At 62.8% G+C, this 25824-nt stretch overlaps 2 protein-coding genes across 16 annotated transcripts in view; one reads left to right on the plus strand and one right to left on the minus strand.

Annotated features, from left to right (window-relative positions):
- The first annotated feature begins 326 nt into the window (after positions 1-326).
- On the plus strand, positions 327-12858 carry LRRC71 (leucine rich repeat containing 71). Of its 5 annotated transcripts, none has more exons than XM_044992041.1 (16): positions 327-413; positions 1444-1565; positions 2322-2444; positions 4216-4356; positions 4854-4929; positions 5448-5522; positions 5907-5975; positions 6436-6595; positions 7116-7238; positions 8271-8360; positions 8765-8878; positions 9397-9511; positions 9712-9848; positions 10364-10466; positions 10907-11028; positions 11174-12858. In XM_044992041.1, the coding sequence occupies exons 2-16, from the start codon at positions 1463-1465 to the stop codon at positions 11294-11296; spliced, it is 1674 nt and encodes a 557-aa protein (XP_044847976.1). In that variant the 5' UTR covers positions 327-413; positions 1444-1462; the 3' UTR covers positions 11297-12858. The 5 variants fall into 5 exon arrangements, with proteins under 5 accessions (XP_044847976.1, XP_044847978.1, XP_044847979.1 ...); XM_044992043.1 differs by having other exon boundaries at positions 9712-9800; positions 10358-10466; XM_044992044.1 differs by having other exon boundaries at positions 9712-9800.
- Positions 12859-13005: 147 nt separating this feature from the next.
- The window catches only part of ARHGEF11 (Rho guanine nucleotide exchange factor 11), a 71517-nt gene continuing 58698 nt past the window's right edge, over positions 13006-25824 (minus strand). For 10 of the 11 annotated variants that reach the window (XM_044992039.1, XM_044992037.1, XM_044992035.1 and 7 more), the window contains 19 exons: positions 25609-25788; positions 24825-24872; positions 24239-24426; positions 23878-24024; positions 22811-22890; positions 22273-22398; positions 22032-22149; positions 21479-21657; positions 21297-21372; positions 20550-20717; positions 20278-20365; positions 19629-19724; positions 18997-19079; positions 18403-18648; positions 17427-17795; positions 16721-16813; positions 14834-15093; positions 14336-14521; positions 13006-13512 (listed from right to left, as the gene is read on the minus strand). In XM_044992039.1, the coding sequence (XP_044847974.1) occupies positions 13357-13512; positions 14336-14521; positions 14834-15093; positions 16721-16813; positions 17427-17795; positions 18403-18648; positions 18997-19079; positions 19629-19724; positions 20278-20365; positions 20550-20717; positions 21297-21372; positions 21479-21657; positions 22032-22149; positions 22273-22398; positions 22811-22890; positions 23878-24024; positions 24239-24426; positions 24825-24872; positions 25609-25788 (2887 nt within the window). In that variant the 3' untranslated portion in view covers positions 13006-13356. The remainder of the gene's footprint in view (positions 13513-14335; positions 14522-14833; positions 15094-16720; positions 16814-17426; positions 17796-18402; positions 18649-18996; positions 19080-19628; positions 19725-20277; positions 20366-20549; positions 20718-21296; positions 21373-21478; positions 21658-22031; positions 22150-22272; positions 22399-22810; positions 22891-23877; positions 24025-24238; positions 24427-24824; positions 24873-25608; positions 25789-25824) is intronic. The other variant, XM_044992038.1, reaches the window with a different exon arrangement.

Raw genomic sequence — 25824 nt, forward strand, 5'->3', positions numbered from 1 at the left:
GGAACAGGGTGGTGCCCCCCCCCCCCGCAATGGTCACAGGGTCTGTCGGTGCCCATGGCACCAGGTTTGGGGGATGGGGGGGCATGGGGACGCCTCTGCTCCATCATTCACACAGGGGTTACCATGGTAACTTGGACCCCCTCCCCCAAATGTCATGGCAAGGGTGACCCCTTCATATGATGGGGGCTAGCGAGGGTCCGGGAGAGCGGGGCGGGGCTGTCCAGGGTCCCGCCCCTCTCCGACAGCCCCCGCCCCCCTCCATCGGGCCCCCGCCCCTTCAGGCAGCCCCGCCCCACTCTCGCCCTGGCCCCGCCCCCTCGCCGGGCCGGGCCGGCCCCGCGTTGCCATGGGGACACGCGCTGGGCCCGGCCGTGGAGGCCGCAAGCGGAGCCGCCGCCGCCCCCCCGGCTCAGGTGGGGCGATGCGGCTCCCGCCCCCTTCTCCCCTCCCCACACCGCGGCCAGGAACGCCCCCCCTCCAGAGCCCCCCCCGCCTCCGGCCAGGACCCCCCCCCCCAGACACCCCATCCAGGGACCCCGGCCAGGCCCCCCGGTGCCCCGCTACACACCGAGTCCAGGGACCCCCCCACACACACACACTGCAGCTGGGCCCCCCCTTCCCGGCCAGGCTCCCGGCCCCCCCCCATGCACACTGCAGCCAGGGATGGCCCCCACCCCACACACACACCGTGGCCAGGGAGACTCCCCCCACCTCCAGCCAGGAACCCCCCCCCAACACCACATCCAGGGACCCCCCCCCTTCCAACCAGGGACCCCTGCCAGCCCCCAGTACGCCCCTACCCACTGAATCCAGGGACACCCCCCCTCCACGGCCAGGGACCCCCCACTCCTGCCGCACCCCCCCCAGCCAGGCTCCTCCCCCCCGTGACACCGCATCCAGGGACCCCTGCCAGCCCCCAGTACGCCCCTACACACTGAATCCAGGGACCCCCCTTGGGCCAGGGGACCCCCTCACACACACCACAGCCAGGGACCCCCCAACCGGGAACCCACTACTTCTCCCCTCACCAGAAACTCCCACCCGACACCCTCCCCAGCCAGGGAGCTTCCCCCTCCCCCCTCTTCCCCAATCAGAGAGACCTCCCCCACCCAACATGCCTCCCGTCGCCCAGGGATCATCCACCCCCCGCAGCAGCATCTCTCGCCCTGTATCTCCGGCCATGCCCCCAACCCAGACGTGCGCCAGATCCTCCCTTTGCCCATCCGGCCCCTCTGTGCCACAGCCCGTCCCCGTGCAGCGCCCCCAGGCGTGTGCAGGCGTCACCCCCCTGGCCGTGGGGTGGGGTTTCTTGCCCCTGGGAGCAAAGGCATCAAGGACCAAAAACATAAACTGGGGTGGGGGACACAAAAGCCCCTGGGGCGAAAGGGCAGCGCTCTTGGCTCTGAACGTGGTACCAGCCCAGCCCGTCTTGTTTTCCTCCAGTGCCCCGTAGAGCGGCGCTATGGGGAAGAAGGGGGAGCGGGGGGCCAAGGAGAAAGGGGCTGGCCTGAGCCTTGAGGAGGAAGGAAAGAACGCGGCTAAAAGGAGTGACCCACATGGCGAAGGTGAGGACCCCCCCATCGCTCTGTTCCCTGGCAAGGACGCCACCAGGAGGCTCAGTTAACTGGCTGAGGCGGGCGGCGGGTCCTGCTCATATAACGCCAGGGGCCAGGAAATCTGGCCCGTCGGCAGGTGGCTGCCTGGGAGCTGGGCTCTTTTGGAAAAGCCGGCCCGAGCTGCCTTTGGCCACAGTAATACGTCAGCAGCCCCCAGCAATCAGCGCCTCCCTCCCCGCCCCTCCCGATCAGCTGTTTTGTGGCCGGGGGTGGGAGGGAGCGAAGGCACGGCCGGCTCAGGGAAGGGGTGGAGTGGGCACAGGGCCTGGGGCAGAGCCAGGGGTTGAGCAGTAAGCCCCCCCCAGCACATTGGAAAGTTGGTGCCTGTAGCTCCAGCCCGGGAGTCGGTGCCTAGACAAGGAGCCGGGTATTAACTTCTGAAGAGACATAGGTGGCTCTGGAGCCACAGGTTGGCCACGCCTGACCTCGGCGATGCTCAAACTGTAGGCAGGTGGGTCCTCCCATTGAAGCTAACTGAATTGCCCTTGCAAGGTTCATCACTTGGCCTGAGCTGTTGTGGTGTTGCTGTGGGTTGTTAAAACGCGGCCACGCTCCAGCCTAGAGGTGGGGCACTTCTGTGCTGGGTGAAGAGTCTCTGCGACTAGCTCGCGTGGGCAGAGGAAGTGGAAGATGCTGTTAGCGCAGACGGGGCTCTGGGAATGGCCGGGTTTGGAGGGAGTGACTGCTGGCCTGCTCTTTCCGCAGAGGAGTATCAGTGCACAGGCATCCTGGAGCAGGATTTCAATGAGCTGTGCTCCCGCGCCGGACTCACCAAAATCCCCAAGGTCACAGTTAGGCTGCAGTCTGCCTCTAACCTCTTCCCGCCAGGTGAGGCAAAGGGTGGGACTGGGAGTACTGGGAATTCATCTCTGTCTTTGCTGAGTGTCAGCTGGAATTCGCTGCCTCTAGGGCTTCTCACGGGCCCGGTCGCGCTCCCCCTGCTGGACACTCACCAAGCTGCTGTGTTGGGGGTGGTCCCCCACCGGGCCCATGTGTCTCGAAGTTTCCCTTGTTCTGGGGAGGCCCGGCTGGCTCTGTCCCTTTCTTTGGCCTCTCTGGCACATTTCCTGGGAACAGACTGTCAGTTGCCCCTTTACAGAAGCAGGACCCAAGGGTCCAGTTGCCACAGGCTCCCAGAGGGCAGCTTGGGGGCTAATAAAGCCAAGGCGAGGCCATCAACAGCCTGGTGCAAAGTGGGATGGGAATCAGGCAGCCCCAGGTGCTGCACCAAGGCGAGTTTATCCTCCTGGCCTCGTGCCCTGCATGGTGCTGAGCGCTCTGCTCCGTGCAGGGAAGGGGATGGGGACTGAGAGCTGGGAGGGGTCCAGTTCTCTCTCCCGCAGGCTGGAGCTGAGCTTCTAGGAGAGAAGAGGTGGCACTTAGGAGGGCGGCCGAAGGGTTCTTGTACCAGCAAGGGGCCCCATCCCATCGCTCTGTGGCTCCCTTTACCCTGCACTGAAGGCTTTACAAGATTTGAAGGCAGCCGATCTCCCCCCCTCCCCATGAATACTGCTGGGTAAGGGGCTCCCCAGCTGGCTTAGAGCAGGCAGGCCAGCTCTGCCAGCCCCCATCATGTCAGTTTAGCCAATAGCCGGAGCACGGTGTGTTCTAACCACCCTATGGCTTATGGCACGGACACGCTGGGCTCTGGCTAGTCTCAGGCATTTGCCCCTTAGCAACCTGAGGCAGATGAGAGCAGCCCCCCATCTAAGCTCCTTCCTGCGCTCGGTGCATCTTCACCGGCCTGCAGCCTAGCCCCAGGCCCTCCCTGCTTGCAAGCAGCCTTGGACGTCCAGGCGAGAGCGTTTCCCAGGAGCCTTTCCGAGCTGGTTCTGCAAGGCGGCAGGGGTATGTGCTGGGAACAGCGCTCGAGCCTCGCAGGATTCAGGGTTTTCTCAAGGGCCCAGCTCCCGGAGTTCTCTGCGTTCTGGAGAAGCTCCACTTTCACGGAAAGAACAAGGCCCTTTCCAACCCTTGGTGTTGCAGAGAAAAGCTGGGAAACGTAACTTCTAGAACTTCAGATGCCGGAAGGCAAAGAAATGAGTCCCAGCTTATCAGAGGGTCGCGCGCTTCGTTGTTCGTGCAGGCCGAGCTCTGTGTGTTCTCCAGCTTGCAAGTGAGGTCCAGGTTTGGGTTGGGGGACCTGGCTAGAGTTGGGGTGAGTGGCCTGGCTGAGGGAGCTGGCCCAGTTGGGGTCAGGGCCCTGGGGAAATCACAGCTAAAGCAGCTTTCACCGAGGGGATGCTGGGGGGGATGCATCTGGGCTGTGAGCTGCAGAGGACTGGCGCAGGGAGATTGTGTGGGTGTCTGTTTCAGTCCCACCCGTTTCAGGGGCAGGAAGCTCTAGTTAAACAGGTTGGGAGGGCAGTGTAGCCCCAGAGGGGTTTAACGTGTCTTCCAGCATCCGCAGCCCTAGTGAAGGCGGAGTGTAGGGAAGAGAGGCCCATGCAGCTATAAGGGGATGGGCTCTCCACGGTGGGGCAGCGTGGAGTGATTGACACGGGCAGCAGCCTGCATGTCCCTTCGCCTGGCGCTGCAGAAGTTTCCCTTGGGCCTGGTGCCCCCGCCCCCGAGTGACCGGTTGCCCTCTGCCTGGCAGAGGAAAGCGACATGCCGGCCGAGAAGGAGGTCCCAGCCAGCCTCACCCAGATCCAGAGCAAGTACGCCTACTTCCGGCCCTGCATCCAGACCGAGCTGGAGCATGACGACCCCAAGAGCGTCCGTGAGATCTTCCTGCGAGGTGAGGGGCTCAGCTCACTCCGAATAGCCCCCTCAGCACTGTAAAGCAGGAGCGGGGGGAGCCTGATTCAAACCGGGCGCCGGCAGTAATTCAGGGGCACTGCCCGCGCCTCCTCTCTTGTCAAAGACTTTCTGAAAGTCCAAGTAAACTGTCCACTGGATCACCCATGTCCACATGCTCACTGACCCCCTCAAAGGCTTCCAATAGATTGGGGAGGCTTGATTGCCCTTCACGAGAGCCGTGTGCGTTAATTCTGTTACCACAGTGGTAACCAATGTGCCTGGTACTGAAGTTAGGCCTGTAATTGCCACGATCGCCTCTGGAGCCTTTTAAAGAAACGTAGGCCCTACAAGAACCCGGCAGCTAGCCGTGCCGTTTCGACCTGGCCTCCAAGCTGGCAGGGGAGCCAAGGGGCAGTGGAGGGCAGGGGTGAGGGATCGCATTCTGGCTGGTTTTCTCTTCGGTAGAACCAGTTCCATCTGTTTTTTCTCTGGCAGGTTGGAAAATTGAAGAGAAAATGCTGGGTGTTTTCAGCAAGTGCCTGCCCGCCCTGGCCAACCTGCAGGCTGTTCAGTGAGTGAGGGGCTGGGCAGTGCCCGGAGCTGTTTGGCTGAAAGGGCCCAGAGACGGGCAAGGAAGATACAGGGGGAGTTCAGTTCTCTAAATCCTCGGTAGCCAAGCCTCCCTCTAAGGCGTTTTGCCGCCTCCCAGCGCATTGGCTCTTGCCTCTCTGAGAGCCGGATCTTGGTGTCCTCCAAGTGGGTGGGGTAATTGGGACACTGGGACTGGGATCAGGCTGGGGACCCTGCTAGCTCTTCAAGACCAATAGTTGGTTTGGGGGCTCCAGAACGCTGGGTGCTGGGAAGCACCTGCATTAGCTTTTGAAAAGCAGATATTGGTGAAGGGGTTTGAGCAGGGGCCTGGGGGCCTGGCTTGGGGGCCTGGCTCTGCCCTTGCCTCACTTTGTGACCTTGGGCAACTCCTTTCGCCTCCCCGTGCCTCAGTTTCCCCATCTGGGGATGAGACTGCTTTGCGATCTCTCTTATTGAGTTCATGCTGCTGCTAGGGCTACCGTGTCTCTCTTCTTGCAGCCTCTGGAAGGTCGGCCTGACGGATCTCTCGCTCCTCTCTCTGATCGCTATCCTACCCAACTGCCCCGCCCTCAAGTAAGCGAGAACTAAGCCGCGGGGCTGGGGGTGCTCAGAGCGGGGACCCCATTCAATGTAGCCATCCTTGAAGGAGCCAGTGAGATGGGACCTGAAGGCGGTGCTTTGTCAAGGTCATTGCCAGCCCCATGGTACTCCCTGCCAGAGCAGAGCCGCCAACTCCACTGTCCTGCCCAAAGCCCTAGCGCGGTGCCTGCTGCCTACCTCAGATTCCCCCCACCTTTTCAGTGGGGTACAGTATTCTCCACTTTCCCTTCCAGGCTGTTGTGTAGTGTTTCTTTGTCACTGTGAAGCAGCTGCAGTGTTCCACTCCAGAGGTAGCTGCATTTCTGCAGGCCAAGCGACGTCTCTGGCACCTTGGTGAGTTTCTGCTTTTCCCTGCAGGACACTAATGCTGGAGGGGAACCCGTTGGCCGAGGGGTCCTTCTACAGGCTGATTGGAGAGGAGAGCACGTGAGTTCCTTCTGAATCGGAGACCCAGGGGTCCCGGGGAGTGGTGCTAGTTAACCTGCTTGGGGCAGATACTGTGCTGGGGGAGGGAAGGGAAATTCCAGACCACTGCATCTGCTCTGGGGCGATGGGCGGGATCCTGGGGGATACTCCTGGGAGGGAGGTCCCAGGGGGGAGGAGGGCTGAGGATCACTGGGCGGGATGGGATACTTTGTCTCAGACTCTCATAACCAAAGTCCTCAGCCCGTCGGCAAGGTGCCCACACAGAGTCCAGCGCATGGGGTGCGGATTCCTTCCCTCCTACCCTTCCACGCCCCAGGCAGAGCGTGGCTGGGATCCTCCCGCCTGCTTCAAGGCTCAGTCCTGGAGCCCCCGCCCCACTCCCAGGGCCTCTCTGTCCCTTCCCCGAGAGCAGGACAGTCCAACCAGACCTGATCGGAAACTCTCCCCAACGCCCCTGCAGGCTGGCTCACGTGTCGCTGAGAAACAACAACATCGGTGACGACGACGCCAAGCTGATCGGCCAAGCCCTCTCCACGCTGAAGTCCTCCAACAAGAGCTTGGTCTCGCTGACCCTCAGCTTCAACAACATCTCGGACCTGGGGGCAGGCTACATCGCGGAGGTGAGGGGTGAGAGCGAGCGACTGGCTGCACTGGGGTATGAGCATTATAGAGGAGACAGCTGGTCTCCAAGTGAGGGACAGGGGCCTTGTGCACTGCCCTGGAGGCCTGGCTTCAAATCCTAGCCTTGCCACTAGGTTATTTTTTAAACCAGTTTAAGTCCAGCTCTCTCATGTGGACGGGAACAGGCAGCTGGAGGAGCCTTACTGGCTGAGGCTGTGGAGGGAAACGAGAGATGGAACTGCACAGGCTGGAGCTTTGCGTGTTCTCCTGCCAATCCAGTCTGGCCGGAGCCAGTACTCGAAGTCCACCCGCTGCGTAGCCCTGGGCGTTCCCAGAGCCCAGCGCAGGCTGAGCCCAGGTGGTGAGCTCGCAGCAGGATGGGTTGGGCCGTGGAAGGACTGAACTCCCCTTCGGCACAGGAACTGGGCCATCGGCAGGAGGAGCCGGTGCCGGGAAGCCAGCCCGGCCGGATGGAGGGTCCAGCGTCCAGGGCTGACAGTTCTTTTCCTTTCCTTGCATGTCTGTGTCCTGCCGCCGCCGCCTCCCGGGCCGGACCAGGGCTTGCGGTTGAATCGCTCTCTGCTGTGCCTGTCTCTGGCACACAATCAGATCGGAGACCAGGGAGCCCACAAGCTCGCAGAGGTGCGTCCAGGGAGAGGCCTTTGCTCTTCAGCCCAGGGGATGGATTTACCCTTTAAAACACTTCTTCACTCGGCCCAGCGTCCACTGCTCCCTCCCTTCACAGCTATTAGCCAGGCTGGGCAGGGAGGGTGTCCCCGCCTCTGTTTGCCAGAACCTGGGAATGGGCGACAGGGGATGGATCATTTGATGATTCCCGGTTCTGTTCATTCCCTCTGGGGCACCTGGCCTTGGCCACTGTGGGAAGACAGGACACTGGGCTGGATGGACCTTTGGTCTGACCCAGTGTGGCCATTTTCATCAGGAACATCTAGTGGGGGTGGAGGGCTCGATGGAGGACTCCGAGTTGTGGATCTGGAGCTCTCTCACCAAAGAGACATTAGTGGCGGCTCTTTAACTAAAGAGTTTTTCTCCCAGCCATTAAAAGACATTTGAGTTGAATGCACATTAACAGAGAGCTTGAATCAGTCTGAATCAAAATCCCATCCTCTCCCAGCTAAGCAGGATCCCTAGCCAAGCGCCGCCTGAACTCCGAGCTCTCCATAGAGTCAGCGAGGGAGAGAAACCAGCTGCATTTCTAACGTGTAAAACATCTTCAGCTGGCACAAAAGAGCAGAAGCAGCTCTTCTCCCCGTCTCCAGCTCTCCTCTCACGCAGGCCAGGCCTGACCTGCACCAGGCCTCGATCCTGCAGCGGGAAGTTCCAGGGCTAATCCCTGCTGCCCAGCCCCCCCGCGAATGACCGAAAAGAATCAGCTCCACGGGACGCACTAGCACATCCCTTTGCGGGAGCAGGACCTGAGCTTGGAAATTCGGGACCTGATCCCGAGGGACCCGGCATGCTCATCAGGCACCCAGCACCTCTCTGGCTCAGGCCGTTGTAACGCCTGCGAGCTCGGGCGTGGTCAGAGAAGTGACAGGGATTGAAGTGGTGCCGAGGTCCCGGGCTGCCCCGTCTGTGGGGTGGAGGAGCGGGAGTTAAGCTATTGTGACCGAGAGACTGAGCAGCACTGACTCTGCCATTGCTTTGGGTTAGGTTCTGGGACCTTTCGCTTTAACTCACACCGAAGTCGTGGAAAGGAGGCGACTTTTGCTGGAGAAGGAATCCCAGGAGCGGTCCCGGTCGGTAAGGCTCCTGCCAGGCCATGCGCACCCACCAGAGGGCGACAGATCAATTCACTTTGGGGGCGGGGGTGTTAGCGCCTGACCTCTTTCCTGCAATGGCAGGCCAAACTCAGAGCTCCATGGAACCAGGTCGCTGAGGGTAACAAGATTTACCCTGGTGTGTACTGTATTCCCCTCTACTTTCTGAGCTACTTGAAGGATAACAGCCTACTACTGCTGCCACCTAGTGGCATCACTCCTTTAGCTCACACTATTGAGGATCTGAGTCTCCCTGGTTCTAAGCCAGTCAAAATCCCATGCTGGGAGTTGCTAGAGTTAGTGCTGCCTAGAGTCCTAAAGGTAGCAAATGTAGACAGCCCGTGGTGTCCGAATCTCTGTTAAAATCCCTCTGGGTCTGGGTTCCAGCCTCTGAGACATGCAGATGCCAAAAGCAGCGAGCGTCCCTCCAGCCTCATCAGCAACACCACCATCGACAAGCTGCAGGTGGCCAAGCAGATTAAGAGCGGGTCCAAGAAAAAGGTGAGGGGTGTGGGCTGACCCGAGCAGGATGGCTTCCACGCAGCCCTTCCCAGGGACGCTGAGATCCAGGCGTGTCCAACCGGCCTGGGAGCCAGGGCTTAACCCCACAGCGAGTGGCTCCCAAAGATCCGCTTCTTCGGAAGCATCGGGAGATCGCAGCGGCCAGGACCTGCGCGTGGCGCTGCTCTGGGGAGTGACCCTCGGGACTCCTGGGTTCTCGTTTCATTTCTGAAGGGGGAGTGTGAGCTCATGGTTAGAACAGAGACTTAGGGGTCAGGACTCCTGGGTTCTTTTCCCAGCTCTGCCACTGGGTTCATTTGGTGGCCCTGGGCTTTCCTGTGCCTGCATCCTTCAAACAGGGTTCATGTCGGGCTGGTGGTTTACACGCTTGGGCCAGAGAAGGGCCAAAAGCGAAGTGGGGTCAAGCCTGGAAGGGACTTAGCAAACAGCCACAGATATTAAGGAGCTGCCGAGCCTGCCTGTCAGCGCCCCCTTCGGGCCTGTGCTACTCCTTACAGGAGCCTTCGAAGAAAGAGGACAAAGCTCAGGCCAGCACTGCAGGCGGCGGGGGGGTCGCGGGCGGCCCAGCCATTGCGCCCGCGAAGAAGGAGGATGCTAAACAAGCCAAGAAAAGTGAGTAGAAATTCTAACCGTGTCCCGTGTGCAAGGACCCCCGGAGAGCGGGCGACGGAGCTAGATGAACTGTGCCAGAGCGGGAGGTGGCCGGAGGCGATGCCTCTCTCAGCCGGGCGCCCGGCCCGTGGGAGGGGCCCCTGTGGCTCAGCTCCGTTCGTGAGTGTTTCACCCAGCTCAGGCCGTGTCCCTCTCTTTAGTGGTTTCCACCCCGGAGCAAAAAGCTGTTCGAGGCAAAGGAACCAAGTCGGGCGCCAAGGAGAAGCGCAGCCTGCCGCCGGAGCTGGAGGTGAGGGAGCCCTGGCCAGCTCCGCGTTCCCGGCTCCCAGGGCACTGGGTTAGTGGGGCAGTAGCCTGGCTCTGGGCTAAGATGCAGAGTTGAGTTCCTGGTCACTTCGGGGCTGGAGTCTCAGTCACTGACGTCCCCCCGGGGCTGCTGTGGTGGCTCCTGGTTCAGTTCCACTCTGCCCCTGCTGTGGGGGGGTGCAGTGGGCTTCGCTCTAACCGGCTGTGCATGGTGCAGACAGCTGCCTGGTTCCGCTCCAGAGGTGGCTGACTTGCTTTGGGATGAAAAGATGTGGCCCCATTGGCTCAGCATGAAGCTGGGGATTTCCAGAGGGGTTTGGAGGAGAAAGGAGCCCACTGCCCAGGGAAAATCAATGGGATCCTGCTCCCAACTCCCTTCGGCGCCTAAGATGATTCCAGCCAAAATGTCCCATCTCCTGCCCCACATCAGAACCAGCAATGGGCTGATCCCCATCCTGGGCAGTGCCAAAGCAGTGGGGCTGCCTGCCGAGCTTGGCAGCTCTGGGACCTGCTCGAAGGTGAAACGTTCTCCGTGCCCAGGTGCAGGAGCCCACCGAGATCGTGAACCCGCTGCTGGAACAGGCCGAGCACCGCGACGGGAAGGTCTTCCTGCCAGGCAACCGCGTGCTCATCAACTTAAACCTCAGCTGTACGTCGGCGCGGGGCCCGGGGCTGGCTGGAAACCCACCATCTCGCCTGGCGGCGCTGGGTCCCCCGGGCTGGGAGCTGTGGCAATGGGCCGGAGATGCAGCAGCCTCTGCCAGGCTTGCGTGTGTCCTTCCTTCTGAGCGGGGCCTGCAGCCAGGCCAGGCCCTACCCACAGAGCCACCCGCCCTTCTCCGCTTCCCTCCATGCGGCCCAGCCTGGTCACTCACCTTAGTGCCGTGGGGCTCGTGGGCTCCCTGTGGCGGCCGGATCCCCAGCAAAGGCAGGAGACGCTCGTGCTTCTAGAGCCAGGTGCCGATCCTCTGCCCCACAGCAGCTGTGCCAGCGTCAGTGGGCGCAGGCCCTGGCTGAGGTCCCAGGCAAACCCCTCCCAGAGGTGATGGGGTTTAAACTAGTCACTGAGCCGCATCTTCCCTCCCCCAGGGAACCAGCTCACCGAGCAGGGCCTGAAAGCGTTCCTGGCAGCCATGGAGAGTCAGCAGCAGGCCAGCAAGGCCACGGCTGGGGTCAAGTGGCAGATGGGCCTGCTGCGGCTGTCTCTGGGGGTGAGTACCACGCTCCTGCACGTGGGGGGGGGGGGCGTATCCAGCCCCAGGGCCCTTGTTCATTCACGACCGTGCCCCCGGGTGGGCTGGAGGCGGGGAAGCGAGTCTCCCCTTTGCCCACCCGCCCCCCTTTCCGCCCTTTCAGAAAAACCGCTTCCCCGCTGACAGCAAGACCTTTGCCAAGCTCCAGGAGCTGATGGTGCCGCGCGACCCCACCTCCAGGCAGCTGCCCAAGGCGCCGGACGAGGAGCTGGCTGCGCCCAGCTAGGGGCTGGAGGGGCGAAAGCAGCCGCTCACTGGAGAGCAGAGGAGTCCCGCGGGCCTGGAGAGCACCAGGGCAGCCCCTTGTGTGGGATTTCTGGCCCGGCCCGGCCTGTACCGTTCCCACCTGCCATTAAACAGCTTTGACACAACCTGCTCTGGGGGGGAGCATTAACTTTAAGGGGCGGGGGGCTGGAGCCCTGTACACCCACTGGAATTCAGGGCCCTTCCTCGCACGGGAGGGCTCCATCCACGCGGGGGCTGGGGCAGTGGGGAGGAAGCTCTGAGGAAAGGGGTCTCCTGGGTCGGAGGCAGTGACCCCATAACTGCACGGTCCCGAGAGCACTGAGCCCTCCTCCCCGCCAGGCCACTCCCACGTTCCCAGTCCGGAGCCCTGCGGGCCGGGGAGAGGGATGAGGGCCCGGTGCAGTGCCCACGTCGGGGGAGCCGGGACGGGCTCGTCCTCACTTGCCCAGCTACAGCTCCGCATAGACACTGTCCAGTGACTCCACCTCCCCGAGAGGCGCTGGCTGCAGGGGCCTGAGCTCAGCCGCCCCAAGTCGCTCCGGGCTGGGGATTTTTCACCCCCGAAGCGATGGAGCCGGGCCAATCGAGTCGTGTCGACCAGCCCTGAGACATCCCCGCCGAGGGACTGGGCGAGCTGGGGGTGCAGGGCCGATTCCACTCCCAGCAGCAGCATTGGGCAGGGCAAGGCAGGGCAGGGGGGTTTCTCTTCCCCCAGGCCCCCGTTCTCTGCTCCAGCCATGACACTGCTCCCTGGCAGCACAGGGAGAACGGCTCCCGGCTCTGGCCAGACACCCCTCTGGCTGGCAGGACTAACGGCCCAGCGAAGAGGAGGGCTGGGAACAAATGACCCCGTCTCCCATGCTGCAGGGGGGAAGCAGGCCCCCCGGTGAAGGATCACACGCACGCCAGCCAGGGAAGAATATTTCACTTTTCTTTAAAAAAAAAAAAAAAAATCTTTACCAGTAAAGGGAAGAAAATAAAACCGATTATACATCATGGAACAGCAAACAGTCAGTCCTCTAGCTAGTGTGTGTGTGGGATCGGGCCAGGGGCTGATGAGCGGGGGCAGGCCCAGGGCCTGGCCTCTGGCAACGCCGCAGCAGCCTGCGAGTAGACAAAAGCTGATTGCGAAGTGGGGTCTTACCCTGAGCCCTCCCAGCTCCTCCCTCCAGCCACAGCAGCTGATCGGTGCTGCGCTGAGCTCACCGTTAGGGGCGATCGTATCCGATGGGCTGGGCTCTCCCGGCCCCAGGCAGCGCAGCAGAGACAATCCCCACGCAGCCTCCGACCCCTCCAGCCGGCTGATTGTCTCCAAGCAGCGCTGGGATTTTGCCACGGCAGACCCGGGCGTGGGGTGTCCTGTTTTCCCAGCCCGCTGCCCGCCCTGGGATCCAGCCATTCCAGTGGAGCAATGTGCGTTTTCCAGACAGCCCCTACCGAAAAGCCTCTGCCTGAAGGAGGGGGCAGCGCATCTGCTGGAGGGAGACAGGCCGGCTAATGCCAACAGCGTGTGCTCTGGCGTCACAGGGCTGGGGAGACAGCGAGAAGCCCAGAGGGAACATCTAGTGGTAAGAGGACCGGGCCACTTGGCATCTCGTTTCCCCCGGCTGGGCAGGGAGCGGGATAGTGGTAATGGCCATGTAATGCAGGGTCACGGGATACAGTCCAGTTATTTACAAGAACCCAATGCACATACATACATATTTATATCTGATCAGCAGAGAGGGCGGGCCGGGACCCACCGCGTGGGCTCCTCAGCACGGAGAGAAACACAAAGTGCATTTCGACAGACTATATTCCAGCTCTCGTGTACAGGGACGACGCTTGTCCGTGGGGGGCACAGAGGTGGAGGCAGCGGTGGGGGCCCGGCCTGCCAGCAGCAGGCAGCATGCAGGGTGACGGGCACTCGCTCTCCAGGCAAAGGGCCGTCCAGCCCCATGGCTAGGACGAGACACCGAGATCAGCCGAAACTAACATGCGCTTCCCTGCAGGATTCCAGTTCTGGAAGCTTGGAGCAGTGGCAGCCTCCACGGGTCTGTTTCAACATTCGGGCTTCCCTACCTCCCAGGGGGCTTTCCCCAGGTTGGGTGGGTCCAGCGGGTGCCCTGCCACTCCAGCTTCCCAGCCATCTTTGGAGAGATCTCCTCCCTCGCAGGGCATTGGTGCAGAGGGGTTCCTCCGAGGCGGCTCGGCAGCCTGGAAGAGATGCAGAGAAGCAGGATTGAGAGGGATGGTCGGCAAAGCTCCAGGCTGCCAACCCATCCCCTGGTGCCTGTTACATTTAATTATATTATGGTGATTACCACCAAGAGCTGTATTCACCTCTTGGACCAGATCCTGTGCTCCACTTAGGACTAAATCAAGAATTGCCTCTCCCCTGGTGGGTTCCAGACTAGCTGCTCCAAGAAGCAGCCATTTAAGGTGTCAAGAAACTTGATCTCTGCATCCCGTCCTGAGTGACATGTACCCAGTCAATATGGGAGAGTTGAAATCCCCCATTATTACTGAGTTTTTTATTTTAACAGCCTCTCTGATCTCCCTGAGCATTTCACAGTCACTGACACCATCCTGGCCAGGCGGCCGGGGATAATCCCTGCTGCTATTCGAGCATGGAATTACTAGCCAGAGACATGCTGTGGTACAGTTTGGTTCATTTAAGATTTTTACGTCGTTTCATTCTGCGCTTTCTTTCACACCTAGCGCCACTCCCCCACCAGCACGACCTGGTCTGTCCTTGTTTTGTAGCCTGGTATTACTGTATCCCATTGATTATCCTCATCCCACCAGGTGCCTGTGATGCCCTTTATATCAATATCCTCCTTTAACACGAGGCACTTTCATTCACCCATCTTATTATTGACCCTTCCAGCCTTTGCTGGGTCCCGGCCCTGCTGCTGGCCCCCAGGAAAGTGAGTGGCCCAGAACCAAGCAGGGGAAGCACCGCGGTGGGAACAGCTCCAGGTCCGGGCAAGGGGTTCAGGGCGTGTTCAGTGGGGCTTGCGAGATCCCTTCCGCTTACCGAGCTCGCTGGCTGCTGGGGTCTGCAGCCTCGCCGGGCAGGGGAGGGGCAGTGATCGCTGGCAGGGCTGGGCGGGCATTCCAGCCACCGGCTCATCTCCAGCGTGGTGACGCCCACCGGGGTGGTCTCAGCCGACGAACCTCTTCCCAGAGACCGCAGCAACTCGCGATGGGCCAGCTCCACGTCCTGAAGGAGCCAAGCAGGGGAGAAACAAGCCAGTGGCAACGGGGGCGTCAGACCTCTGCCCATGCCAGGCGCCCCCCAGCCCTGTCTCCCCTGGCCCCCCGCCGGCTCCGGCGACACCTGCAGGCTCCTCGCAGGCGTAACAGGGCCTTGGTGCCCCGCCAGTCTGGGCTCCGGCGGGGCGTTACCCTGCCTGGCTCCGGTTCCCCACCCTGTGGCACCGGATGCAGCTCCTCTTCCCTGCTCCCGTCACCTGGCAGAGCCAGGCCCGGCCCTCAATGGAAAGGATCCTTCGTCCCCCCACCTCCCCCTCACCTTTAGCCTGGTGAGTTTCAGCGTGAGCTGTTCTATCGTCCGGAAGATCATGTCAACGTCCTGGATCACCAGGCTGGGGGCGGGCGGCTCGGGCGGTGGGGCCCCATCAAGGCTGCCGGGGCCCGACGTGCTGTCCTGGTCGTGCTGCCGGGAGCAGAGGGCGGGGCCAGGCGGGCTGGGGGGCTGCTCCACGGGGCTGGCTGGCGGCTCAGTGGAGGACTCTGCAGGGCCGGCAGGCATGCTGACGTAGAAGTAATTCCCTGCGTTACAGGGAACAGGAAAAGCTGCTTAGCCTGTGAGTCCAGTACCCAGGGGACTCTGCGCTCCCTGTAGAAACCTACAGGGCCGATATGTTCAAAATCAGGGCCACTGACATCACTGAGACGCCTCCTTAGCCCTGTCGCCTTTCGGTTCTTACGGCAACGTTTTCACAAGTGCCACGTCCTGGTTTCAAAGCAGACGGTGCCTAGACCGGGAGGCAGCGTGGCCTAGTGTATAGAGCCCTGGACTGGAACTCAAGCCTTCTAACCCCAGCTCTGCCATGGGCCTGCTGGGTGACCCCGGGGCAAGTCACCTCATTGCCACGTGCCTCAGTTTCCCCATCCGCCAAGTGGGGATGAAGATACCGACCTCCCTAGTGAAGCGCTTGGAGAGCTATGCCTGAAAAGTGCTGGGGAAGAGGATTGCAACAGTTAATTCAGGGGATTCGTTATTCAGAACCTGAACCAGCCTCGAAAGGCAGTGGGGCTGAGGCCGAGTCGGGCGCTTCTGAAAATTCCACCCTTCGACGAGTGCCCTGATGTGCCAGAGGGGGGGTACTCACCCCCCCTCACCCAGCAGCGCTGCAAAAGCAGCCCCCTGATCCGTTACTACCGCACTGTTGATTTAGGTGCGTCACTGTCTGCAAATTCAGCCAGGATTCAGGTAGCGAATCCAGCTCCCTCTCCCGTAGCTGCATCCAGACAGTTTCACGGAGTCCCAGGCCAGAGGGGACCATTGTGACCACCTCCTCCGACTCCTGCACAGCCAGGCCAGAGACCCGCCCCCAAATAATGCCCAGAGCGGAGCTTTCAGAAGAACCTCCCATCCCCGACTCCAAAATGGTCAGTGACGGGGAATCCACCACCACCCTCGGCCAATTGCTCCAGCTGGTAAAAACTGACGCCGTATTTCCAATCTGAATTTGTCTCACTTCATCTTCCGGCCACTGGCTCATGTCAGACCCTCTCTGCTAGACTGCGGAGCCGACTATGAAATATTCGTTCCCTGTGCAGGTGCCTGTAGACGCCATCACGTCTCCCCTTAACCTTCTCTTTGTTCAGCCAAACAGAGCCACGTCAGGGATTAAATAGCGCAGGGCCAGGAACTGATCCCCGTGGGCCCCCACTGGACAAGGCGCCGCTCCGTGACAGGTCCCTAGTCACACCTGGAGATCTATCAGCGAGCCAGTTTTTAATCCATTTAATGAACATCGTCCCAGCTTTTCAATCCAGATGTCGAGCGGTACCAAGTCGAACGCCGTCCCGGAGTCCGAGCAGGGACTCATCTGAGACAGGGAAGCTGGTGGACCAGCTCTGGGTACGTGCAGGGAGCCATTTTCACACAGGCGGGCAGCGTTCTGCCTTGACCTGCCACCTACTGCGGTCGCCTCTCAGGCAAACAACTCCTGATGAAACCAGGACGGGACCAGGCCATCGAGGAGCTGCCCAGTGGCACAGCAGGACACTTCCTCCTCGGGCTGGGGATGGAACCCAGGCGTCCTGCCTCCCAGCCGCCCCTGGCCTGGCCAGCGGCCTCTCCCGCGCCTCCGCTCAGTCCCTCTGCGACCCCCTTTTCTAGCCTTGCTTGCGGCCCAAGAGGAAAAAGGGGGTTTGGTTTTTTCTTTACCATCTACATTAGCTCCGCCTCCTTCATGCAACTCAGTTTCTGATTGGCTGCTGTCTGCCAAGGGCGTGGCATCCTTAGTGCCCTCCACCTCAGCTGTGCAGAGACACCAGGGAAAAGAGCAGGGAGGGAAGAAGGGGGGGGAGGGGGGGAGAGAGAAATTGATTGATTGAAGGACTCAGAAGCCAATCACCGGCTGTGCCCAGCGAAGCAGCTCGTGCCAGACGCCCAGACAGAGAGAGGAGGGTTTGCAGCAGCCCAAGGGTGGCAGATCTCATGCAAATCACCGGGCTCGCCAGGCGGGCAGGGATTTAGTGACACAAGGAGAGCGGCCGCCCTAGGAGCCAGTCACTGACACGACTGGTCTGACCGCCCCTGGGCCCCAGGAGACGGGGCCGGACGGCGCCCCTGGGCTCGCAGCCTCAAGGGTTAACAAAGGACTGATGGACGCATCCAGCTGGCGCGTCCCCCCAGGGCTCTCTCACCCCCGCCCCCCGCTGGACAGAGGGGAGGGGAACCACCGCCCTGCCCTCGGCTGGGGGACAGGAGCCCGCTGGATTCCATGCGGCTCTGCCCCAGCCCATGGCCATGCAAAGCAGCTGCTGTCCTGGTAGCCAAACCCCGCGGAGAAGAGTCCGGGGGCAACAGCAGGGACCAGCCCTTGAAGCCTGGAGGAGCCGCCCCCCCGGAGGCCCCACCTTCCCCCTACCTTTCCGGACCACTTTGTAGCCGCCCTGCCCCTCCGCAGCCGGGGGCCTCTCCACTTCCTGGGATGCCTCCCGACCGCCGTCTGAACTCCAGCCCGTCTCCTCCACGCCCCCCGCGCTCGGCCGGCGCTCCGGCTCCAGCTTGGCGCTGGGCGAGGGGCCCAGGAGACCAGCCCTGTCCGTGGGGGGGCCGCCCCGCCCCGAGTGCTCCACCGACTGCTCCTGGCAGCCAGAGTCCTGGCCGGACAGCACCGAGTCCCAGGGCTGCGCGGCTCCTCCAGCCACCGAGGGCGTGGGGGTCAGGTCGTCCTCGGGCTCCGGGTCCCGGCAGGGCAGCAGGCTGCGCAGGATCAGATGCCGCAGGTTCTCCACTAGGAGGGGGAGAGAAGACGAGCAGGTTGGGCCGGGCCCTGGCAGGGAAGCCCCCACCCAGGGAGGGCTGGATGCAGGCTGGCTTCGGTGCCTACGCCGGCACCTCCTCGCTCAGCCAGAGGGGGCGCTGCGGAGCAACGCCAGGCGCTCCCCCAACGGGAACCGAGTGCCTGGGCTGATTCTAGGCGTCCCGGGGCACCCGCGGAAGGGGCGCGGCTGGACACATCTGGCCCGATGGAGTACGAGGGCACCACGGGGCCGAGAAACCCTCCTCCAAGCAACCTTCTCACCACAGCTTTCGGGGGGGGGGGGGGGGGCACCGATCCGGCTGGGAGAGTGAAGGGGCTGGTAGCACTCGCTGGCAAACCCCCCCTCCAGAGCTCTGCCGGTGCCCCTCAGTCCTGACCCCCAGCTCAGGGCTTCTCCTCCCCCTGCTCCTCTGCACGCACTGGGCTAGATGGCGGAGCCGGGAGACACCGCGCGTCCGTGTGCGCGAGACGAGACGGGACGGCTCAGGCCCAGGCTCTGGCTCGGAGAAGCAGCTGCCCTCCTCTCCCCCCAGGGACGGGCCCCCATGAGCAGCATCACGACCCAGCCGTCACTCACCGTCCTCCAGGGCCGATTCGGCCAGTCCCTCGCTCAACACAGGCCCCGGGAGGGAAAGGTGCATGCTGGGCCCCGGTGCCTCGGACACGCCAGCTTCATCTAACTCCGCAGAGCTCTGTGCCGGCACCGGGGCAGCCGGCGCCTCCTCCCCCTCTTCCTCCTCCTCCTCGCTGCCTTCGGCCTCCGGCTCCTCCGGCAGCACCGGATGCTTCCCCTTGCCCAGGAAGTCGGTGGGATTGTCATCCGCTGGGCAGGGGCGAGAGATCACAGAGGGCGTTTGGATTAGGCGGTGACGGAGGGCCAGGCCCAGAAAGGGCGGGGGGTGGGGAGAGTGGCTGGGGGCCGGCCCCCAGCCCGTCACAAGGAGATCAGAGCGAGCCGAGCGTGCAGCGGGAACTGGGGTCCTGGCGTGGGGCCGGTCAGACACCTAGATCCTCGCACAGGGGGTTCCCATTACCACCCCACATGCTCCCCTGGCGCCACCTACATATGGGCTGCTGCTCCGGGCCCCACAGGGGCGGCTGGAGGCTGCTGGCTGTCTCAGCCCCCTGGCAGAGGGAGTGGGGGGGCGCCCCGGCTGGGAGGGCAGCTCACCTGAGGAGACGTCGTCCACCTCCGCCCCGGAGCTGTCGGCTTGGGAGAGGATCGGGGAGACATCGGGGTCCTGCAGCACCAGGCTGCGGGGACAAGAGCCGAGTTAGACGGGCAGTGGCAGGGCAGCCAAGCGGCTGGGGGCCAAAGCGAGGGCCTAGGCGGGACCGCGGAGCAACAGTGACTTGGCTGGAGGCTTCACTTCACCCACAGGATCGGGGCCTTAATTACCGACGGCTCTGAGCCACCAGCCGCTCTAGCAGCCGGGAGGGACTCGCCCTGCCGACACGGGGCAGCCGCCCAGCCTCGGGGGGAATCGACCCTGGGTCCCTCGAGATCTAAACGGCAGCGTGAGATTCGCAGGGCTCTATTCACGGCCCGGCCGCTGGAGGGGGGCCGGGAGCCAGCCTGGGACTGGGGGAGTCTGCTCTGTTCCCGGGTCAGCCAGGGCAGGCCTTGGAGATCCCCAAGTGCTCCGAGCAGGAATGGAGACCTGGCCCTGCCCCCACCCCGGCTCTGCTGCCCCCCAGCCTGAGCTTCTAGGCCAGACCCCCGGGCCCCGCGGCCAGGATGTCCCCACTTCCCGCCCCACCCCGCGGCAGCTGCAGCGAGGCCCCCGGGGTGGCGCTGCTCACCTGGATGGGGCCGGCCTGTGGATGGGCGGCTCCCGGGACCGGCGTTTTGGGGGGGAGGTGGCGTTCCGCACCGCCTCCTCCAGCAGCTCCATCCACCTGCCAGGCCGAGGAGAGGGGGCGTTACGGCCCCGGCACCCACCGGCTGCGGCCTGCTCCGAGACCCTCCGGCAGAGCTCCACCCCCTCACACAGATGGGACTGCACCAAGGGGGAGCACCCTAACTCCCAGCTCTGCCAGTGCCCCTCACTCCCGACCCGCAGCCCCCTGCTAGTCCTGCCCTGCCCCCCCCCAGCTCTGCCGACACCCCTCACTCCCGACCCACAGCCCCTGCTACCCCAGCCCTATGCTCCCCCCACCAGCTCTGCCAATGCCCCTCACTCCCGACCCACAGCCCCTGCTACCCCAGCCCTATGCTCCCCCCACCAGCTCTGCCGATGCCCCTCACTCCCGACCCGCAGCCCCCTGCTACCCCAGCCCTGGGCTCCCACCCCACAGCTCTGCCAGTGCCCCTCATTCCCGACCTGCAGCCCCCTGCCACCGCAGCCCCAGGACGTGCTAGTTACCTTGGTGCGTGGACTCCTCTCATCCCCCCAATGCCCCCAGGACCGTCCCCCAGCCCCTCCCTCTCCGCCCGTCGTTACACCCTTACGTGTTTTTCTCCGAGGGCGTCAGCGCCACCAGCTCGTAGATCTGGGGCCCCAGCTCCGAGGTGCAGATGATGAAAAGGGCTCGTTTGTCTGCGCACAGAGGAGAGACAGGAGGCTACAGGGAGCGTTGGGGCACCGCAGCCTACGGGGCTCTGCTTCGGAGCTGTTCCCAAGCCCACGCCCCCCGGGGGGAGACGAGATTCCCCCTCCCCATCGATGCCTGCGCCAGCCGCCCGCCTGGGCAGAGCACCCCCGGGCCTCTCCCGCTCGCTACCTGTGGCCACGGAGCGGATGAGCATGGAGTTGAGCTTCAGGACGGGGCTGAAGGTCTGCTTGGTGTCCGAGGAGCCCGGCGCCGTCTTGCTGTGAAATTTCAGCACCAGCTTCTCGTCCTGTTTCTGCAGCAGCACCAGGAGGTCCTCCAGCAGCAGCACGTGCAGATCTGCACAGGCCAGACGCAGACCCGGTCACCCAGCTGCTCTGGTTCCCCCTCTACGGTGAAGCGGGAGCCAGGCTGCCCCATGCGCGCTAAGGGACAGGCCAGATCCACCCCTAGGCAGGGATTTGCAAACCTCCTTTGGCCCCAGACTCTCACTGGAAGTCAAAAGAACTCAGGCGCCTAACTCCCATGGGCTCCTCTCCCCAGCCCAGCCTCAGAGAACAGGGACTAACCGGCTCATCAGCGTCCTCCGCAGGGCTGATGGGGAGGGAGCAACACACAGGCCTGGAGACAAGTCACCCCCACTTTAGATCCCCAGGCCGTCCTGCCCCGCTGCGTCGCCCCACCCCCACCCCCGGCTCTCTGGGGGCCAGTCGAGACGGCGGAAAGCTGACCCCTGCTGGGGAAGAACGGTGCAATTGGGGCGCCCCCTAGTGGAGGATCCCCAGCGGAGAAAAGCCTGCTAATGCTAGCAGCTAACAGAGTTACCCCCTGCAGCTCCTTGGAGACCAGCGTCCCGGGGGCTCTCGGGGGCGCGGGTTTTGGACAGAAGGCAGAGGGACGTGTCAGGGAGGTACGTACCCAACGTCTTCTCCTTGCTGATGCGCCAGCTCAAAGCCCCCTCGTGGATCATGCGCCGGGAGGTGAGGTCGAGGTTCTGGGCACAGTGGGGAAGGCACGGTTAGTTGCTGGCTCCCCTGCTGGGGATGCGGGGAAATCAGGGCAGAGTCCCGTCCCTGTCCCCGCTCCCAGCCGGGCGGTACCTTGAACTCAGCCGCCAGCGGGTTGCTGGTCCGCTCCAGAGACGTGGCATCCAGGCGTTTCTGGTAGGCCTCCAGCCGGTGCCGGTTCTCCGCCCGCTTCACCGCCTCGTTCACGTACCTGAGGATCTCCCGGCACTGGTCGCGGGCACGGCACAGCTTCTTGTGCTCCGGGGTCCCGCCTGCGGGCGGGCGGACAGAGGGCGTCAGGAGGGCGAGGCCGCGCCGGAGGTTCTGGTCTCTCTCTCTCTCACACCGGGGCGAAACACCCTGGATTTCAGGGGCAGCGGAGCCCACCTAACGGAGTGGGCGCAGGCCAGTCGGGCTCGCCGTTCTGGGGGAGACAGGGCTACGGCAACGGCCGTGTCGGCTCCCAGGCACCCACCTAGTCCCGCCCTGGGCCACGAGGAAGGGCTGCTGCTGAGTTCTGTGGGCTAAAGCCCCCTGCCCACCTGGCGGCCATCAGCAAGGCAAGCTCCCCGCACTGCCCTGCCCCATGGAGTCCCCCCTGCAGGGAGAAGAGCCGCAGCCCAGCCCCCGCTCGGCCCCCCCGTACCGTCCGTGTGCTTGAGGATATTCTCCAGCAGCAGTGGGTACTTGGTCAGGCGCTGCATCTCGGAGATGATCAGGTCCTTCAGCTGCAGGCGTCGGCACTGCGGGTTGCTCTCGGCTTCCTGGGATGGGGGGAGACAGAGGGAGAGACAGCGCTGCAGCCACCGCGTGCGGGAGGGGACGCGGCTGGGCGGAGCTCCAGCTGGGGGGGCTGGGGGAGAGGAGGTCAGCAGAGCTCGCGGTACCTGCATGAAGATCTGGAAGCGGGTCTCCTTGCGCTGCTTGGTTTTGATCAGCTCCAGGGCGATGGACTGGTATGAGCAGAAATCAGCTGCCACCTGCTGGATTTCCTCCCGCGCCGGCCCGTCGAACTGGGGGTGGGGAAAGACAAAGGGCCAGAGCTGAGCTGTCAGCCCCTCAGCACCGGCCGGGACCCCCTCGCCCCAAAGACCCAGGGGCCTAGGATCTTGTCTCTGACAGTGGCCAGCACTAGCTGCTTCAGAGGAAGGCGTAAGCTGTTCGCATGAGCTGTAGTAACTTTGGATATTCTTGTTCTCCCCAGAAATGTCCAGTCCCTCTCTGAACCCTGCTAAGTTCTTGGCCTCAGCACCATCCAGTGGCAGGCAGTTCCACAGGCTAATCACATAGCAAGTGAAAAAGCCTTTCCTTTTATTGGTTTTGAATGTGCCGTTTGTTCATTTCACTGCACAGCTCCTTGGCCTTCTGCGCCAGGAGACAGGGAGACCCCCAAAACCACCATCCCGGTAGCTCTCCCGGCCCTACCCGAGAAAGCATGAGATCCCCGATCTCTTTGATGATTGGTCCTTCTTCTCGGAGCTTCTTCATGGATTCAGACAGAGAATCTGAACAAGGATGGGAAGGGGGAACGGGGATAAGTAAAGGGGGAGTGAGGGAAAGGAGAAAAATTAAATACGTCCTCTTCTAACGAGGAAGGGCAGCATCCCCCTGCCCGGGAGATCTGCCGACCTACATTCCACATAGAACATTCCTACATTTCAGATGTAACCCACCGCCATGTACCCAACACCGTGTGGCCAGCCTCTCTCGTCATGTCTCTGTGAGCTCCTCACCCCGAAATCCTTTCCAACAGCCCCTCCAGTGCACGTCTTCTACGCTCAGCCAGCAGCGGATACCCTGGGAGCAGTGGCCATTCCTGGAACGAGCTGCCTCCATTCCCAGCAGCAGGCGCCCAATGACGGAGAGGCATGGACAGGCCTGCACAGGCCCGTCTCAGTCATTTACCATCAAGAGGCTGCAGCTACCCTGGCTTGTATGTTTAACGTGTCTGCCCCAGAGAGCCACATGCCGCCCCACTATTGTCTGGTACTGGAGCCAGCCTGGACAGGTGACCATAGAGACAACAGGGAGCGTCTACACAGCCAGCAGCAGAGAGTCCGAGTGGCCAGGTCGACAGACTCGGGATCGTGGGCCAGTGCTAAAACTGGCCGCGTCGGCGTCAGGCTCTGAAGCCCGTGGGGTGGGCCGGAGCCGCAGCGTGGCTGTTTTCACGCCACCGAGCCCGAGTCCGCAGAGCCGTGGAGACGCCCCTCTAGAGTCACCGAGTTCAAGGCCAGAAGAGACCAGCGGAGCAGGCCAGCAAACAGTCGGGGATCCAGGCCTTCCAGCCCCCGAGGGGAGACAACGCTAAATCCCCTTGGGACCGGCCGCCGGCAGCGGCAGACGCGTTAACCTGGGACACTTGGGATTCAAAGTGCTGTTCTCGGCACAAACTCCAGGGGGCGGCAGTGAGTGGGCCCACGGGCCGGGCCTTAAAGAGACAGGCACCGGGGATTTCGAGCCCGAGGGGTGAAGGGGATTCGGTGGCTTACTGTGGATGTCGATCAGGTCCGGGAGGTTGGGGAAGAGCAGCCCCAGCTCCTCCCGCGACAGCAAGTTCTCCCTCTTCATCCGCTGGTAGAAGAGGACGTCCAGGACTCGGAGGATCCGCAGGTGAGACGCCTCCGTGGCAAAGAGCTCTGCCCCCCGGCGGGAGAGAGGGAGGGGTTCAGAGACAGGCCGGCGCTCAGCTCCCCCACCCTGGGCCCCACACTTCAAGCAAAGCCACCAAATGGACCAGCTCTGTCCTCCCCCAGACCTGCCCAGGGCCTGCCATTCCCAGCAGGGGTCAGTCCCTCCCGCGGGGGTGCTGTCCCCCCGGCCCCCAGGGAAGAGCAGCAGCAGGATCCTCACCGTTGATCACCTCCTGGCGGTCTATCTCCCTGTGGGTCAGGTAAGCCATGACCTCCCGGCCAACAGTGTGCTGCCAGTTCTGAGAGTCCGGCTCCGGCTCCAGGTCCGACAGCTGGCCCAGGTCATCCTCCAGCAGGTGGGGGAGGAAGGAGTCAGTGCCGAAGCCCAGACTGGGGGACTCAATGCTCCTGGGAGGATATTGGGGGGGGGTTACTCCCTGCAGCTGTGCATGGACCCCATGCGGTGCCCCTACCCCACTCCCACCCCAGCTGACATGCAGCCAGCTCGAACCAGGGACTGTCATCCGAAGAGCATGAACCTCTAATGCTTGAGCTAAAAGGCTAAAGCTCCCTAGCAGGCATAACCTCTTACGTGACCCAGCCACTGGGGGCGGGGGGAGAGAGGGGGCCACAGACTCGCCTTCACCCCCAAACCCTAACGTGTGGGGTCCTTTGGAAGTCAGACACGGGCGGGAGAACTGGCTCAAACTGGGGCGATTCAGGGGATTCCAGGCAGCTTGGCCATACCACGAAACCCAGCTCCCCCCACCGCGCCCCCGGAGCACGCAGAGCTCGGGGTCACTCACCTGCGCCCCATCTTGGGCGTGTAGGGAGGAGTGGGATTTTCCAGGGACCTGGGGACGCAATTGAAAACTGCACTCAACCCCCGAGCAATGGTATCCCGGTGACCTTTGCTCTCCCTCCCTGCCGCGTCAGAGCTCTCGGCTCCGCATTCACTGCACGCCCCCGAGGCTGCCAAGAGCGACTGGCTGGGATTTCCGGGGGGTTGGAGTGGGGAGGCTGCACAATTCCCCAGGCTCCTCTGAAAATCACAGGCTCAAAGACAGCCTGGGGAGCAAACTTCTGCAGGATCGGGGCCTTCAAGTGTGAGTCCCTGGGGGTGGAGTCCCCCAGGTAAAAAAACCTTCCGAAGAGCTCGTGGGTGTGTGTGGAGGGGGTTCCTCAGGACCAGCTGACAATGATGGGGGTCGAGGTGGGGGGGTTCAGACACTTTTGAAAATGGAATCTAGACCCCTACATCTCTCCGGCCATTTCGGGAGCTTCCCCCTCTCCATGGCTGGATGAACTCTGCGACGGAACCCGGGCTGGGTCACCTGCCTGCCCACCCACCCACCGGGCCTTCAACACCTGCCCGGGAGGCTGGGCTTTCTCGCCCCACGCTCGATTAAAACAGCCTGCTTTGCTTTCAGACCCGAGTGGGGACACTTTTGGCTGGGAGCTCATGAGAGTTCAGCTCCCAAATCCGACTGGAAATCGGGCCCATGTGAAACCTCCAATAGAAACAGACGAGAGGCACCATCCGGAGGTCTTCGTCCCCCTGCCTGCAGGCTCAGGGCTTTGGGCTCTGACCTTGTGGACAGGCTGGATGCCGAAGACGACGCCGACTGGTGAAGCCGCGTGGCCTCTGCTGCGGCGTCCATGTCCACGTCGCTCCGGGACCGTGGCACGTTCTCCGCCTTGCGCGATTTCTTCATCTCCTCCCGCCCTTTCAGGCTCTCCGACCGGCCCAGCTTGACCTCTGACCTGGAACTGCACGGGGGAGCGGGGTTGGCGAGACGCAAGGAA

This window comes from Mauremys mutica, chromosome 17 (genome assembly GCF_020497125.1).
Source record: "Mauremys mutica isolate MM-2020 ecotype Southern chromosome 17, ASM2049712v1, whole genome shotgun sequence".
Classification (NCBI taxonomy): Eukaryota; Metazoa; Chordata; order Testudines; family Geoemydidae; genus Mauremys; species Mauremys mutica.

Excerpts from the sequence above, each read along its gene's own strand:
- LRRC71 (XM_044992041.1), top strand. The coding sequence starts at position 1,463 with ATGGGGAAGAAGGGGGAGCGGGGGGCCAAGGAGAAAGGGGCTGGCCTG. Across the intron at positions 6,596-7,115 it reads GGGCAGGCTACATCGCGGAG|GTCTGTGTCCTGCCGCCGCC; the intron begins GTGAGGGGTGAG and ends CTTTCCTTGCAT. Across the intron at positions 7,239-8,270 it reads GAGCCCACAAGCTCGCAGAG|GTTCTGGGACCTTTCGCTTT; the intron begins GTGCGTCCAGGG and ends GCTTTGGGTTAG.